The 18,661-nt window shown below is 33.7% G+C and overlaps 1 protein-coding gene across 1 annotated transcript in view; it reads left to right on the top strand.

Annotated features, from left to right (window-relative positions):
• The window catches only part of LOC122805770 (sodium-coupled monocarboxylate transporter 1-like), a 515,621-nt gene that overhangs the window by 246,931 nt on the left and 250,029 nt on the right, over nucleotides 1-18,661 (top strand). The window contains exon 6 of the mRNA XM_044076038.1: nucleotides 14,731-14,871. Within this exon, the coding sequence (XP_043931973.1) occupies nucleotides 14,731-14,871 (141 nt within the window). The remainder of the gene's footprint in view (nucleotides 1-14,730; nucleotides 14,872-18,661) is intronic.

Here is an 18,661-nt window from a genome sequence, read left to right on the forward strand (position 1 = left end):
TCATTGCACTTATAGTCATTTTGGTGATTTCAATACGTTTTGCTTATTTTATCATATTTTACAACAGTTTTACAGTTTGCTTTGCTAAAGTCACTGGCTTTATGCCTTAAACATTTGCCTGAGTGTTTGAGTATCAAACTGCATCCCTTATAGTTAATATAAACATTAATATAAATGTTCTCCCTGTAATTTTACACTCTTTGTAATCACTTTTTAACATTACAGTTTCAATTAAAATCACTTACATTTTACTTTTTAGTCATCAGGCTGTTTGTGTGTTTAATAGAGCCTCCATTTTGTTACACCGAGTGTTCTCCTTTGTTAACATGTTAGATAGCATCTCCAGTTTCCTAATAAAAGTTCTTTTCATGTGACTTTCCACTCTTTTCCCACTTTTATAGCTTAATGTTTTCTGAGAGCAGTAGTGGTTATTCTGTGGCACCGAATAACTTACTGCCTTTTCTGAGGGATGGACATTATTGGCTGGAGTTATAACTGCTTTTTGACTTGTTCTTTCTCTTTTTCCCCTCAGCTTAACAGTAAGTAGTGGCACTCAGTGCAGCATCATGCAATGCTATATTCAACATACACTTTCATTTTGACTCTAGCTCCCAGTTATAGCTGTATAAATTACAAGGTTAAGCAGCGTTTCATTGTTGTATGTCTAAACCTATCTTATAGCCTTGCCAGGAGAAATTATTTACTACCTATCTGGTTTTGGTGCTTGAACCTATTTGTGTTTATCTACATTTATGAGTGATCAGAAATCAACCTTAAAAAGGAACCAAAACGCTATCTTTTATTTAACACTTGTTGATCGGGAAAGTCCAACTAGGACAAAGCCTATTTTTAGCAGAGGCCCATGGAGAAATGCTCCAGACACATGTCTTTGGAATGTGGGGGAAATCAAAGTACTTGGAGGAAACCCACATGATCGCAGGGAGGAGATGCAGACGCTGCACAGATGGCACCCAAGCTGAGAATCGAACCAGAGAACCTCTTGCTCTGAGGTGACAATGTTAACCACTGCACCACTCTAATTTCACTCACCAAACCAACCTTATAGCTAGACAAAACTAGAATATTCACTGCATACAGTTAACTAAGTGCTGAAGACATCAATTAAATTTTTGTCTGCTGTTTTTCTTGAACAAATTCTTTAACCCAAGAAATGAAACATTATTTTCTCTTATTCGTCTAGAACCCACCTTCCACCCTGGTCAAAATGGAAGGTCAGCAAACTAATCCATCCTCTGTTGCCAGATTCATAGCACTTGGTATACTCAGGCAATGTAAGAATGGACTAGTGCTCACAGACAATGATCTTTTACTGAACTTGTTCCAGTTTATTTGAGAGGGTTTTAAGTACCTGGCCAAATCTGAGGCCACATGCCATACCTCTGAACTTCTTAGTGGAAGAAGTCTGGATGAAGCCCGATAAAATGGGGGGACAAAGGCCTAGGGGCATATTTTAAACTCTTATAAACTTAGTATGTTGCTAAAGTAACAGGGATTGTTTTAACATACATTCTCTGAAGGATTTAAAGTCTGAAACTCAAATGCATGCCATTATTTAGTGGCTTCAATCCTCAGATCATTTCAGTGATTTGCCAGAAAACCACAAATATTATGAAGAATAGACCAAAAATATGAACTAAAAATCTGGACAGTTGAAAGGTATGCCACGTGCCCACAATCAAACCCATCCCATTAGCATCATTCACCTTCACCACAATCCACACATACTAAATCATCATACCTGAAGACACTAAAAAAAACCTTACCCAAGCTGCAACAGATCAAAGAGGCTAAGCCCAGTTAAGCACTGCAGTACCAATTAGTGGCAACACAGCTGTGAGTCATCATGAGATAGCACATCCCAGGTCCATTACAACTAAGCAAGCTTCAAACACAGATATAAATGTACTAGTGATTGGGGACTTCATAGTTAGGTACACAGATACTGCACTCATGAGGCTGGACAAAAACACAGTGACAGTGAGGTCTCTTTCAGGAGCCAAGATTACCAACACCACAAGGGCCCTCAGGGCCATTAGACCAGACAAATATGAGTACAGCATGGTGGTGGCCCATGTTAGACTAAACCACCTGGCACACATTACCCTGAGGGATATGAAGAGATACATCATAAAGCCCTCCCTGCATTCCACAAATACTGGAAAAACCCTTGCATTGAGTGGAATCCTTCCATCACAATAATTATGCCAAAGTATAAAGAAAAAATGGCTAACAATTGGCTGCACACTTAGTGTCATTCTTGGGGGATCCACTATGAGTCAGCTTGGGATATGATGCTAAACAACCATTCTTGCTTCACCAGGGATGACCTGTGCCTTTCATTCAAAGGCTTCCTCACACTGATGAAAGCTTTGCCACTATTTTGCCTTTTTGGGCAAAGTCCTGCTGATGAACCTCCCACTCTAACTTCCAAAACAAATCAACCATCAGACTGTACGAAGGTGGCTCTACTTAATGACTGGAAAATAGGATACAACTAGGTCTGTGTCCATTTTAGTTTCTGGTGTTCATACAAACATTTCTATGACACAATATATTTTAAAAAAGGATACTGGCAAATTCTGCTAGTCTCAGAAGCTAAGGAAAATGGTATTTTCCACACCAGATGGACTTGCTCACTATACAGCTCTATGCTTTGGTTTCAACAGAGCACCTGCAACATCCCAGAGGTTGCTAGATAAAATTATTTTTTTAACTTTTTATTGTATTTTAAATCAGAATGAAATCATTATATAAAATGTAATACAATTTCAACTAAAAGAACAAAATAAATTATATATGTCCATATCAAAAGCTTACATTGAACAAAACCATTAATATTTTTCTAATAAATCTTTAAGTTTTTGCCAAGATAAATATGTGTGTGTAATATTCAATGTTCTGTCACATACAGTTTATAGTTCCTTATTACATACATTTTTTGCTAGGTAGATAAATTCAGTAAAAGAGAGGTTATTTTTATTTTTCCAATTCATTGTAATAATTTTCCTGGCAATAGCCAGTATGGAACAAAGGTGCGGCATTTGTGTTTTTGGTATAGAATCTGCAATTGGAACATTAAATAGAATCAAGGAATTTGTAACAGTGCAATTGTCTGACCACAATGCTTTAGCAAAGTTTCTGAATTCTACCCAAAATGGAACAATCAGTTTACAATCTATAACCATATGCAGCCAATTTGCTTCCAGAATCTCATCACATCTGTAGCATTTTATTTTCTCTGTTTTATAAATCAAGGCAATTTTATGTGGTGTTAAAAAGCTTTTATGTAAATAGCTCCAGGTAAAAAAATTATCCAATAAAGTGATGAGGTGGTATTAGTAATAGGTTTCAAAGATAATTTTTATTGATATCTGAAAAAATTAATTATTAATTTTTGTTGAATAATCACAATAAGACAAATCAAAGACTATACATTCAGCTCTTAAGACCCTACAAATTGTTGATAGATAAGATTTATTTTTGGACCCATCGTTATTAATTTAAAAAAAACTTCTGAAATTTTAGGAATGGGTTTTGTATTCATATTTAATGATATTTGTATTTTATTATTAATAAATTCCCTGAAAATGTGTTTGCTTGACCAACTATTTTTATTTATATTATATCTGGCCAAAAGATGGTCAGCAGTATGGAATTTATTTCCATCTAGAAATCGATATCAACATTTTAAGTAATTTTATTTAAGATATAGTATTTTATTTAAGATATAGTATTTTATTTAGATTAAGGAAGCCGTGGTGGTGTAGTGGTAACGTTGCCTCACAGCAAAAGGTTCTCCCGTTTGATTCTCGCCAAGAGCGCCTTCTGTGTGGAGTCTGCATGTCCTCCCCCGGTCGAGTGGCATTCGAAAGACATGCATGAATGGGCGTGCCTTCGTTGAAGGTTGGGCATCAGGCTGGCACCTCAGCACTGTAAAAATCTACTGCCAATCATTAGCGGACCAGAGTTCCGCTGTGGCGATCCCTAACCGGGAAAAGCCGAAAGAAGAACAAACATTTTATTTAGATTAAATTATTCCAAAAATCCATTAGTATAAGTTATGGAAAACATCAGAATTAATAAATCTTTAACAAGATAATTATTATCAACCACTTTCCTGAACATAGTTAAAATGTAATTAACAAAAGGAATAGATATATAATAGCTTCTGATGTTCATGCAAACATTTCTATGACACAATATATTTTATTAACTTCTGACTGACAATTTGCATTATTTCAAGTTTACTATTTGAAATTAAAATGGTATGATGTAATAATTTCCAGTTTGAAATATAAGAGGTGTTTAACCAGTGGTTCGCTATATTTATAATGGCAGAAAATGTATAGCTCAATATTAGAAAATCCAATTCCACTTTCTTCCGAACTTTTTACATGCCAGTCAAATGCTATTCTTGATTTTTGGGGATACCACAAAAACTTAATTAGTATAGAGTTTAATTGTTTAATATTTTTGACAAAAGTAAAATCAGTGACTATAAGTAAAATAAAATTTTTGGTAAGATTATCATTTTAATCAACATAAGTCTATCTTCCATTGTGAAAAACATTTTGTTCCAATTATCAGTTAGATTTAATATTATATTAATTAGATTTTTATAATTTACAGAAACCAACTCTTTCCAACCAGGTTTTATAATTATTCCCATATATCTAAGTTGCTTATTTTTCCAGTTGAATTTCTTATAATTTTTTACAAAGGTATTTATTTTTTATTTATCAACAATGTTTCTGTTTTATTATAATTAAAATAGGCTTTATTGCATCAACATCCACCAGATTGAGCGCTTTCATCTGCCCTGAGCAGATTTCTTCAGAATACTTTAAAATCAATTACGTTTTATACCATTTAAAATACATAATTGTCCAATTAAATTAAATTAATGTAATTAATCACTTAAAATACTTTTTATAAAAAACTTTTAACCCTTCAAGGAATTCCTACAATTCTTTTAAAATTTAAATGTTCAAATGTTAAAGTGCAACTGTGCATATAAATACATGAAGTTCTAGCTTTTTAAAAAACACACTTATTCTCTTTATACAAAATATTTTTTGTTATTATTGTTTATATTATATTAATATATATATGAGGGTTTAATAATATACACAAATTTTAATAAATTTCAATAAATCTATAAATCTATAAATACTACCGGAAGATTTATAGATTTATTGAAATTTATTAAAATTTGTGTATATTATTAAACCCTCATATATATATTAATATAATATAAACAATAATAACAAAAAATATTTTGTATAAAGAGAATAAGTGTGTTTTTTAAAAAGCTAGAACTTCATGTATTTATATGCACAGTTGCACTTTAACATTTGAACATTTAAATTTTAAAAGAATTGTAGGAATTCCTTGAAGGGTTAAAAGTTTTTTATAAAAAGTATTTTAAGTGATTAATTGCATTAATTTAATTTAATTGGACAATTATGTATTTTAAATGGTATAAAAACGTGGGGCACTGATTTTAAAGTATTCTGAAGAAATCTGCTCAGGGCAGATGAAAGCGCTCAATCTGGTGGATGTTGATGCAATAAAGCCTTAAAAACGTGTTTGGGACGAAGTTTTTATTGGTATTTGCTTGTTGGTTCGAATTCTATTTTATTATAATTAAAAATCAGACATGAAATCTTCTCAAAATATTTTATTGAATTAGGAATATGTTCTAATGAAGATTCAGCATCACCACTTGTTAACAGGATATCATTCACAAATAACTGAATTTTAGAACTATAATTACTGTCTATGGAGAATCTCTTTATCTTTGTATTTGTTCTAATAAAAGTAGCAAAGGGTTCTACTGACAAAGCAAACAATAAAATAGATAAAGGGCATCCTTCTTTTGTAACGTTTATTATTTTAAGGGAACCAGACAAAAAATGACCCAATTTTAACGAAGGATAAGGAATTCTTATATGACTTCATTTTTAAATCTATATAATCTAGAGAAAAGTTATATTCTTTGAGTACTTTAAGTAAGCATATCCAGTTAACAGAATCAAAAGCTTTATCTAAGTCCAAGCTTATGATTGAAATTTCATTCTTTTCTGTTTATAATAAAACCAGTTTGATCATCTTTAATTAGATCATCATATAATTTATTTATTTTTTGCTAATATGGACATAAACATTTTAAAATCAACATTTAAAAGAGAAATTGCTTATAAGATTATCATAATTTAGGGTCTTTACCTTGTTTCAAAATAGGAGATATCAATGAAAATTTCCAAGAGGGAAGACTATTTGACATATTTATAACTTCCTCAAATGCTTTTAAAAGAATTATTAATATATTACCAGGAATTATTTTATATAACTCAGAAATTATGCCATCTAGACTAGGGGCCTTATTTTTACATTTTTAATTTGTTTTTTAGTTCACTGAAATAAACTGATTTATCTAACTTTACATTCTGCTCTTTAATTTAATAATTTGATTTAATGTTATTAATTAATTCATGTTTCCTGAATGTCCCTAATACATCTTTTAGATCAGTTGCTTTCTCAATGTTATTATTCACTTTATATGTAATCTCTTTAATATGACTTATGTTTTTTAAACTTTTTGAGCTAATGGCTAATCTATGTAAATTTGGGGGATTAATAGAGTACGACTGTAATTTAAGCTTTTCCATGTTTATTGAAATTTTATGATTTAATATTTCTATGTATTTCTGATTTAAACCTTTCACTCCTGAATTTGAAACCTTATCATTTGGTTCTAACTTTACTTTATCAATGTTTGACTGTAAAACAATTAACTCTTTATCCCACTCCTTTCTTTTGTGAAGATACCAACTCTTAATTCTACCATATAAATATGCTTTCAATGTATCCCACAAAAATAACACCGGTAACTTCACCATTGTTATTAAATGCCATAAATAAATTTAATTCCTTCAAAAAACATTCCTTAAATCCTTTAATTTTTGCAATATAAGATGGAATTATTTGTCAAAGGGCTAAATCATTAGAGTTTATATTTAAATTAAAAGTAATAGCATTGTGGTCATTTAAAGAACATAAAATTATTAATGCTTCATCAATTTTAGAATCTAGATTACTACAAGTAAAAGCTTTATCTGTATTAGTTTTGAGTGCCAAATCTAAATGAGTAATGCATGTATTTAAGGGAATTTGATCATTTTAAGTCATATACATCTCTTAGATTCATTGTATTTATGAAATAATTTAGTTGTTTTGCAGATGCAGATATTGTAGGTTTTTTATCCCTAGTACTATCTCTTTCTGGTAAAATGCAATTAAAATCTCCAGCTAATATAATTTCTCCTTTAGAATATAAAGTTATACTATCTAAATATTTTCTTGTCACATTAGAAAGAATTCCAGGAATCCAATACACATTCACAAATTTGTAATACTTTTTATTAACTTCAACTACTACTAAACCCATCATACCATTTTTATCAGAATCTGTATTAACTACTCTAGTATTAGTCATAGTCAATGATTTCTTACAAAGTATAAGAGTGCTTCTCCTTTCAGAACTATAATGTGAGTCTACAAGTATTGAATAATCTTTGAATAACAACTTATCTAAATCCTTTCTCAAAGATTGTGTTTCTTGTAAAAACAAGATGAGCTTTATTTATTTTTATATATTTAAAGTACCTCTCTTCGTAGGATCATTAAAACCATTAATATTCAATGAAATACATTTATAAACTTTAAGATAAACAACTTTGAGATAATAAATTATAGTTTGAATCAAGAACCTATATCTAATTCTAGCAATTTTTGTTATGGACAACATCATTAATCTAACTACTAACAAGCTAAATCTAAAAAATATTTATACTCTGTAATATGGAATATAATATTCTTGATTTGATGAAGTAATCATACAAACCACTCTCAGTCATCACCCTATTGTTAACCAATCCCAGTCTATTACTACTACCTCTAAAGTTATATATATATATATATATATATATATATATATATATATATATATATATATATATATAAATTGGGGGGAAAACTGTCTCCCAATATCAATCTCTTTTTCAGATCAAACTTTCATATAATATTTAAATTCTAACATTATTTATTATATAACAATCTAGTTGCTAATAATGAAATAAACTCTCCAATTATGATTCTATAAGTTAATATTATCTATTAAACACTGGACCCCACCCAGTTTGGGATCATGAAGGGCCGATCTTGTTACTGAACCTGATTGACTTCTTTGAATCAGTCTCCAGAGCTGTGGACGAGGGTAAGGCAGTTCACACAGCCTATCTCGACCTTGCCAAGGCCTTTGATACCATCCCCCACTCTGGAATCATAGATAAACTTACTAAGCTGGGCATTAATCCCTATGTCACTCAATGGGTTGTCAACTGGCTTATGACAGAACCCCCACTGTAAAAGTAGCCAACTCCAAATCCAGCTCCAAACAAGTGACAAGTGGAGTACCTCAGGGTTCAGTTCTGGGACCGCTCTTGTTTGGCATCTACTTCTCTGAAGTACAGACCAACACTAAGGGACTATGGCTAACAAAGTTTGCAGATGACTGCAAACTGGGAGCCATTATTGAATCCCCAAATGATGTGGATATTCTACAAAAGGGCCTTACAGAAACAGATGCTTGGTGCCAGAGCCATGAGCTCAAGCTCAATGCTAAGAAATATATAGTTATCACCTTTGGGTAAAATACATGTGCCTGTGAATTACCACATAGGTGGCAGTACACTAAACACTGAAAGTGTGATAAGAGACTTAGGGACACAGGTGGACAGCGGTCTCACCTTCGATAACCACATTGCCACAACAGTCAGAAAACTCTTCTATATGGCACACCTCATCACTAAGGGCTTTTCATCCAGAAAAAAGGAGGTCATTGTCCCACTGTATTAATCCCTCATTAGACCCACTTATTCCTCATTAAACTCATTATAGAATACAATGCCCTGTTTAGTATGTACCTCTCAAGACATCTGCAACAACTGGAAAGGCTGCAGAAATACCTCACTAAAAGAACCACAGGCCTAAAGCAAATGCCCTATGCTGACCGCCTAAAAATACTCCAGCTATACTCTGTCACATATCGTCTACTCAGAGGTGATCTCTGCTTAACATACAAGGTCATGTTAAACCCAGAGCTGTTGGACATGCTACACTTAAAGAAATCCCAATCCCTCAGAGCCACATGCTCCAGGGATCTAAACCTTGTCATCACAATGAACAAAACATGCTGAAGGGATAGGTTCCTGACCCAGAGACTCCCCAGACTCTGGAATAGACTGCCCATACATGTCAAGCAGAGTGCCTCTTTGGCCCTCTTCAAAAGGGACCTTGACGATTGGATGGGAGATAGGAAATTCACCCTGGGGATCACGTCAGTCGCCCTGCTAGACAGGGGTCCAGGGAAATAAATATTGTGGGAAGAAATAGCCAGGGAATTGTTATGGCTAGGCTTGTATAGGCCCTAGGGCCGATAGCCTAGTACCAACCTATGAACCTATGAACCTATAAATACCACATGATCTGTATAGCTACAACAACTATTTGTAATATGGCATGAATTCTAATTGAAAATATTATCCCTTAAAACCCGTACTCCTTTGTTGATGTACGCCAGTTAGCAATTATTTTTGAAATACTGCCACCTTGACCATATTACAGAAATATAAAGGATTATGTCTATCTATGTACTGTGGCTGACTGAAGCAGATTTTCAGTATAGTTGCAAAGACATGCATTTGGAGTGTTTATCCTTGGGCCTCCTCTGAAAATTGGTTCATTCCAAGTCAAACCTTCCAGGTTAACAAATGTTAAATAAATAAAAATAATGTGACTAGCACATGTCATCTTAATAAATTTACAGGTACCAGCTTTGATACTTTGATCAATTCAAATCTGTATCTAGTTCAGATATACAGGTTTATATTCTCTTTTTCATTTACAAGAATAAGCCCTATGTACTCTTAATTAAATCCTTATTGTCTACCACTATTGGATAGTATGAAGATGAAATGTTAGGTACTACTTCCCTTTTTAAAAGATCGCATCTCCCATCTCAGCAGCAAGTCCTAAAAATGATCATGAGCTGTTATAACTTGTCAATGTTATTTTCTTCAAGCTATACAATTGTGCACAACTTGCAATATCATCTTATTAGTACATTCAATGTTATTCTCCTCAATACAATTACATGCCACATACAATATCATCTTTAGATGATAGCAATTACATAACCAGTCCTTGTGATATATTAAATATGCAGGCAGAATACACTTTAAGCAAGACTTTAGAAGTGTTAATATGTTTTTTAAAGGCATATGTTTAGTCTACCAGAACTTATATTTCTGAAGTGCCCTTATTGAGTACAACAGTTTACTATTAATCTTTATTATTTATTTGGAAGATAGAACTCATCAGAATGTTATGTGCTTACAGGAAAAATGGTGCACCATTGCTTTAATAGCAAAATATTTTGTATATACCATTTACTAGTAAAGTGCACACTTCTGGTTTCACATAAAAGTAGTTTGCATTACAATATCAGGCACAATTCAGCATTTTAAGTATTTTATATATATATATATATATATATATATAGAGAGAGAGAGAGAGAGAGAGTGAGAGAGAGAGAGCACTGAGCATGAATATTTACTTTAGTCAAAAGTCTGTGTTTCGGTTTCCTGTTTGTAAAAGTGAATGTGTAAATAATCAGATGCCTGACTACCCAGTGATATGGCAGTTTGTGTTGCTGCCTCACTGTATGTAGTTCTCAGGTTGTGTTGCTTTCTGCAAGTGTGCATATCCTCATCTCTTCCCTGCACGGTGTGAGTTTTTTTACTGAGCGTGTCAGTTTCTTCATACATCCCACAGACAAGGCTGAGGCAAACTGGTGTGTGTGTATCCTGCAATAATAGGGACCATGACCCTGTCTAAGTTTAGGTTTTTGCTTAATGTCCATTGAGTACTAAGACAAAATCAGCCTATCTTGCAATTCCGAGAATAGGTGCAGGAGGGGACTGGCTTTACCCTTTTGTCTTCTGCAAGGGACGGCTGACTTCAAGATGTGAGGCAATATATTTATGCCCTTTTCCATAACTTCTTATAGGTGGGTTGTTTTATATTAACAAACTGAATTGAGTTAAAAGTAATGGATGTTTTTACTGGACAGTAGAACATGGAAGGTGAACAGTTGGATTTGTTGCAGGCCTGTTGTTCCTATGTGAAGATTCGCTCTGAGGCAAGCCGGTTTATTTGCTTTCAAGGAACACATTACTTCTGCAAATCACTTTCTTTTTAACCCCTGTGTATATGTGTGGGTGTGGAAAAGGAAAAGAGAGGGAGAAAGACAGTTAGGGAATTTTTTTTTTGGCGATCCCGTGCTAACATTCCGACTACTCATTAGACCTGTTGCCCCGATAACGGAAAAGTACCAAAGTCCGTATATTCTAGAGTCATATTATGCGAGTAATTTGACATTATTCTTTACAATAAAATTACTCAGTACTTTAACTTACAAACAAAATGTTTTCATTTCTTTTTGTTGTCTCTTCTTTCTCCCTCCATCTCAACATTCCATTAGAAGCATCTCTAGTGAGTTCAAAGTTCAAACTGTTCTTCCTGTTGCATCCACACACTGGCAGTCTCTCTGCAATCCACTATAATGCGAAACTCACTCGTGACTCTTTCCAAAGTAAAAGAAAGTTACAGGGCTGCCTCTGAGTGGGAAAGTTTTTTGCAGTTGTATTTTAAAGCAAAATAATGCTTTCAACTGCTACAGCCGAGCTATGTTGTTAAAATAAAAGTGAATAAAAAAAATAAAAAATAATATAAAATAATAATACATATTTTTAAAACAAGCCAGATATTAAATATTACATATAAAATGGTCATTTGAAACAGACTAATCATCAGCAGTTCACATAATTACCCTGCCACCATCACAACCAAGTCATTATATTTTTAATTAATTATTAAAAGGAAGTCTATAAAAATAAAGAAAACAAGAAGTAAGAGAAGGAAATAAAGAAAGAGAAAAAAACAATACTACCATATGTTACTATCTTAACTATTATTACTAAATAAATAACATAGATATAAACTTAAACATTATACTATAATTAAGATCTCCTTTAAGTTTTAAAAAACTTTTATATTAATCTAAGTGATCTAATGCTATATTATATTTATTAGTTTATGTATTTCATTAAGATACTGAATAAAGGACAATTTTTAAAACAACTTAATTGATAGTGTTCTAATTTTAACTTAAAAAAAACAGGATTATGGCAGGAAAAACTATTTGAGCTTTGATGCTTGACTTCTTTAGATTTTTAATTAAAGGAATGTAGACTTTTCTTTAAGAAATTACCAAAGAAGTATAACATTGTTAAATCTGATGCTTTTTCCATTCATTTTTATTGGAGAACTTGACCAGGCTGTTATTAATACTAAGTCTTTGTCTTGTGTAGAGAGGAATTTGACAATTATTGATCTTGATGTAGGTGAATTATTATTGTAGAAGTATTAGAAACAGACCTATGAGCTATTTCCATTCTGAAGGAAAGTGATTCTTGCAGGTTTAAATTATTGGTGACCAGTTATTTAGAAATTGTACCATGTTGTTACCTTCCTCTTTTTCTGTCACTCCATATATTCTAATATTGTTTCTCCTGGACCTGTTTTCCAGACCTTCTATTTTTGCCAGAAGTAAAGTGTTTTGTTTTAAGAGAAATTCAACTTGACTTTCATTTTCAGTCAGCCTTCCACCTATATCACTTGCTGTTTCTTCAATAGATGAGATCTGATCTGAATGATTCTTGATCATTTCATTAAGTTGTTTCTTGCGGTCTTGTTTTATATTTCCATTTTACTCTCCAACGTATCCATTTTAACTGAGAGGTCTTGAATACTTGTAATAATAGATTCTAGCACTCTCTTCATCACACTTTATTGAAGAGAAGCTTTAGAGTGACTCATGACTGGATTAGACTGAAGACTTCTGACAGAATTAAAACTTAGAAAAATCTTTCAAAAACTTACTTTTTCTTTTTGATTTTAGTACAGAACTATTTTTGATGCATACATTTATTTACATGTACAGTTTCCTAGCACTAAAACTGAATTTTCCTGTCAGAATAACTGAAAAGAGGCAGAGCTAATTTTGTATGTTGCTAGCTGCTTGCTATCTTGGCCACTCCCCTCACAGATAAAGTTCATAGACCCCTTGCCTGATATGCAGCAGCCTACCTTGTAGATATGGTATTATTTTCCAAAGACACATCTACAAAAATTCAAACAGTTTTGAATTCTCTCTGTCAAGCTGGTTTAATGACTACCCTTCTAAGTGCAAATTATGCACAGCAGAAGGCTAAGGGATAGGGAAAGAAAAAAGTTGAGTTATTTTAGAATTGGCTCACACCAGCCACTAAAGAAGCAGGTTAAGGCTTTCCTGGGGCTGGCAAGATATTGCAAAGCATTCTCTAGCTCTGCTAACACTGCTTGTTTGTTGTCTAACCTAACCAAGGGTAAGGCTCTATTCAAAATTCATTGGGCAAATAAAGCTGAAAGAGATCATCAAGGAAACTGAAAAGCCTCATGTGTTCTAAATATATATCGAGAGTGCAAGATCAAGACTTTTTCTAATGGTACCTGGTATGTACTGACACCTCTGAAGTGGGCATCAGTGCAGTATTGTTCCAGATGGTAGAAGAGAGAAATACTCCATATGCTACACAAGCAGAAATCTCAGCAGTACTGAGAAATGCTATTCAGTTTTAGAAAACAGCATGTGTGGCTATTATGTCAGCATTCAGTACCCTCAAATGCTACTTACTAGGAAGATAGTTTAACTTGTTACAGTCTGAATCCTGTTCAGTGGCTTTCCAGACAGCAGGATAGCAATGCTGAACTGTCTTGATGGGCAATGATCCACAGGCACTACAGCTTTAGGATTAAAAACTACACATGCTGCCATGGCAATCACAACAGGGACTGGCTGTCTGTAATGTACCACGCCACCAGTGTTGGTTCCACACTGGGAGGAATTGTGTGTCACAGTGGTGGCTGTTGAGCCAAGGGAGCACTGTGATTTTTAAGGCTAAGGCAGAGGAGTTGGACACGTTTCAGCAAGGAAAAGGCTCATTTTGAGAAACAGGATGGACACTACAAGAGAAGTACAGTTTCCAGATTTGGGGCCTGTGGGTTAGAGGGGTTCTGCACTATAGTCTCCAGTTTTACGGACTATCTGCATGTGAAATCTGAATCAGGAACAAGAGTATTGATCTTTATTACACAAATATTGGTCTTTATTGAAGTGCTGCTGAATTACATTGCTTTGTGAAAGGTTATACTAAAAGAAAAGGGCTGCAAAAAATGTATTCTGGGACACTACACTTATAGAACAGACAGTGAAACTGTGCATTTTGCGATGCTACAAATCTCAAAGTGAATGAACCTGTTTTGTTTTATGTTTATTTTCCTATTTATTTTGTGCATGTAAATAAATCTTAAGTTTGAGCTGTGAAACTGTCTATGAAAGACTGGGCTATTTCTGAAAGCACTAGAAAGACGCTACAAGAATGTGTGTTGCTATGTATTTAAAAAATATGTCAACTGTACATGTATTTTTCAATGCATAAATCAAGACCACATAGTCTTAATACAGTTGTACATTTTTGTAATTAGTTTTGATGTAGATCCCTTAAAACGTCACACATTTTGGTCAGTTGTAGTCAGAGGAAGTTTTATGTGGACAGCTGTTTATTCTGCGAATCAGTCTCAAGTTCAAAGATACATAGCCTGCAAAAGTCAGAATGAAGCTAAACTGTAAGTAAAAAGAAAATTATCATAATCCAAAGCATTTGGTTTTCAAATAGTGAAAGTAATTTGTTGACTTAACATGACAGAAATGGCACTATGTAAATGATTTCACATGCAAAAAAAGTAGCAGAAATCCAGTATAAAGCAAACACTGACCATGAATGTTTTCCAAAATCAGCAACAAATATTGTACTGGAATATATGCTGACAGGTTTAAATCCCAGTGAGGGAGCTTGGTGTTTCCTTTTTTTTTAAATATGATTTAAATATTGTTTTAAAAAAAAGCATTTCTGTATTTAGAATTTGACATTTTTCCCATATACCCATATTTGCTAATTTTTTGGTTATATAGCTGTTCTATAATGTTATGTGTCAAAGGCAATGCTCTGAGGACTGCAATAATCTGAACCCCATCTTTTGTTAAACAGTTTCAGTGTAGCAGTGTCCATATTTTAAATCTCTTTGAAGCTCTTACCATTCTCAATCATATTTTGAATATGACACTGAAATTGCTTTGCAGTGAATTTAAAGTACTGAAATGTTATCTAAGTTCTTTTGACTTATGCTAGTTACTGGGTCTCTAACACTTAGAAATGAACATTTCCTTTAGTTATTTATTTATTTTTTTTTAATTTTGCTCGTGTGTTCGACCATACCACTACTTTATCTAACTGGTCCAAACATCTCTGGACTATGTGAGAGTCCTTTGACTCATTTGGTTCTGCCTGGAATACCTAATCCACCCATTTGTTTCCCCTATGGCAATAATATATGTGTGTGTGTACATAGGGACATATTCTTATCCCTGACGACTGTTGATCTCACACACTTGTCAAACATCTGCTTTGTCAATCACTGACATTTTATATATATATATACATACACACATATGCACATATATAGTATGTACACCATAAGACAAAACTCCAGCACCCAAAACAAATTTAAAATAGTCTTTTATAGAGCAAATAATGCAGAGTGTGGTTTCACTGAAAATAACAGTTTTCTGAATGCATTCTGTCTGATATTCATTTATTTATTCGAATGTTCAGAATATTAAATGTTTCTGTTTGTAGATTTACTTCATTAAATGTTCTGTATATCGAAAGTATTGTTTGAGATTTGGTGTGTGTACGCATGTGTTGGAGGTGATTAAGAATAACCACGAAACTGGAACCACACCAACATATTTTAATTTAGCACTTTCGTCTTGACAATGCAAAAGACTTCATCAGAATAAAACATAATTGGACCAGCCACCTTATATACCATTCAAAACACCTGACTGGACAACTACAAACTTTCATTCTACATTTAAAGATATAGTACAGTAAAACCCTACATGGAATTATCTATACAAGGAGCTAAAAATGCATAACATATAATCAAATATATATTGTTTTCTTTTTGTGTATGGTTTTATACAAAATACCCTGCTAAATATTAAGAAATGTACTCAACAAGAAACATTTTTTTAAAAAATGTGCTGTATGTTACCACATAAGGAACTGCGATGATTTAATATTCAGAACTGACTTTTAGTTTTAACACACTCTGAATGGAACATTGGTTATTCAGTCCAGGAAAAGTAAATGCATTTAATTTAAGCTGCCATTGCAGTTCCCTGAACTCCAAAAATGTGTTATATGACCCCCCTCTCTGTCCCAACTCTGCATGGTAATCACCACAAATTTGAAAGTATGTTGTGGAAAAATAATCAAATGTTTTGCCAGAGCATTATTCTTGTCCATCTTTCTAATACTGCGAACATGTTGGATAAATCCTAGTATGGAACTGTTTGAGAGTTTTTTCCCACATAATATGCAGGACATTGTTGGCAGGGTGCTAAATATACCACACCCTGTGATTTGCAACTATATTTCTTTTTAAGTATAATGGACCATAATTATGGACATTAACTGATTTACATTCTAAAATGTATTGACATTAAGTACAGGACCCACACTTAATCATCTTACCCTCTGAATTAGTTGTCCCTTCCCTTTCCACCATATTTTTTCTACATACATCCTTCTGATACTCTATTTGTGGTCTGTCCCCCACAACTTTAATATGTTGGGGGTCCACTGCAAAAATTACCCAGTTTTTCTCGATTATATGTCTTATATCATAGAAATCACTGTTAAAAGTTAAAACTAGTGCTCTACTGAAGTGGTTCATAGATTCCTGATTCATACTGTGAGGGAGTGAGAAGGTTATGCTGGAGGAGATACTTTAGAAGCTGAGAGCGGAAACATTTCTCTAGTATTTTAGAGAGGGGGATAGAATGGCAATGGGACGATAGTTAGAAGGGTCAGTTGAGTTGCTTCCTTTATGGAGGGGGATTGTGAAGAAAGATTTCCAGATGGTAGGGACTGTAGCTTCTTGGATAGCTCTATTAATAATAATAGATATGGGGTAGGCTATGGATTCGGCATCAAGTTTGAGGAATGAAGGAGGGAGGTTGTCAGTAGAGGGAGAGCATGGTTTAAATTTTAGCAGAAGTGATAATGTATGAAATAGAAACAGGTTGAAAAGAGAAGAGGTTATGTTTATGAGTGTTGGGTGGAGGTGGTGAAGTAGCTATGTTGGAGTTGGAGGGGGTGAGGTTTTGGATTGTGTCCATAAGGTGTTTGTTTAGGACAGTAGCTGTTTCCAGTGGAGATTTACCATGTTATGGTGATGGGTTAACAGAGCAGGCAGTGGATAGGATTTTGTTAAGGTTAGACCAAAATTTACAGGGATTGGAGTTGTTAAGGAGTTGAGCAGAGTTATAATAGGATTTTATGTCTTTATTGACTAGTGTTTTTACTAAATTGCATAGTTCTATATATTTATTAAGTAGGGGGAGTTCTTTAGTTTTATGCCATGCTTTCCAGGTGCTATCTCTTTATGCATAAGTGACCAAGTATCCTTAGAGAGCCAGGGAGCATAGTTTACTTTGAGTCTAATTTTTCTGGAGGGAGCAAGGGAGCTCAGACTGTTGAGAAAGATGCCGTTGAACTTGTTGACTGCATCACCAAGAGGGATGTGTCTGAGGAAGGACCAGTCAAAACTAGAAAGCATGGAGTTAAATAATGTGTTGTTAAATTTTGAGAGCTTACGACAATCTCAGAAGAGGTGAGGTTTGTGGGAGTGGGTTGGGTGCAGCAGAATGGAAGTGAGGAGATGATCACTTAGTTTGGTTGGGTAGTGGGGCTATGATAAAGGTGAGGGGAGTTAGTAAGAATCCAGTCGGTGGAGCTGGATGAAACGTTTGTATGGAAGTGGGTGGGGGATGTTATGAATTGATGGAAACCGTGTAGGTTGATGCTGAGTTGGGGGGAGTCAGTTTGTAATTTGGACCAATCTATGTTAACGTCTCCAAGGATGAGAGTTTCATAGTTGATGTTGTGGCTAAACCAATATATAATATTTTCTATGGTGGGTATATTATTACCAGGGGGGATATAGATGGAAGCAATTGCAAACTTCTTGTGTGAGATTAGATGGCAGTTTAGGATGATAAGTTCATCTGGGTTGAAGTTGGGAATGGGGATAGAGACAGGTGTGATGTTTAGGCCATCTGAATAAAGGATAGCTACACCTCCTCCTTTTTGCATAAAAGCTGGATTTATTTGTTTATTTTTGTGTTTCCATTTTTTTGGGGCTTTCAGTCTCATGGGTTCGATCTTTTGAGCTTCAAAGATTATAGTGTCCAATGTTATGCCATAAATGTGTATAGTCTCTCTCTCTCTATATATATACATATATATATATATATATATATATATATATATATATATATATATATATA

The sequence above is a fragment of the Protopterus annectens genome, chromosome 7.part0, assembly GCF_019279795.1.
Source record: "Protopterus annectens isolate FY-2018-M chromosome 7.part0, PAN1.0, whole genome shotgun sequence".
Classification (NCBI taxonomy): Eukaryota; Metazoa; Chordata; order Ceratodontiformes; family Protopteridae; genus Protopterus; species Protopterus annectens.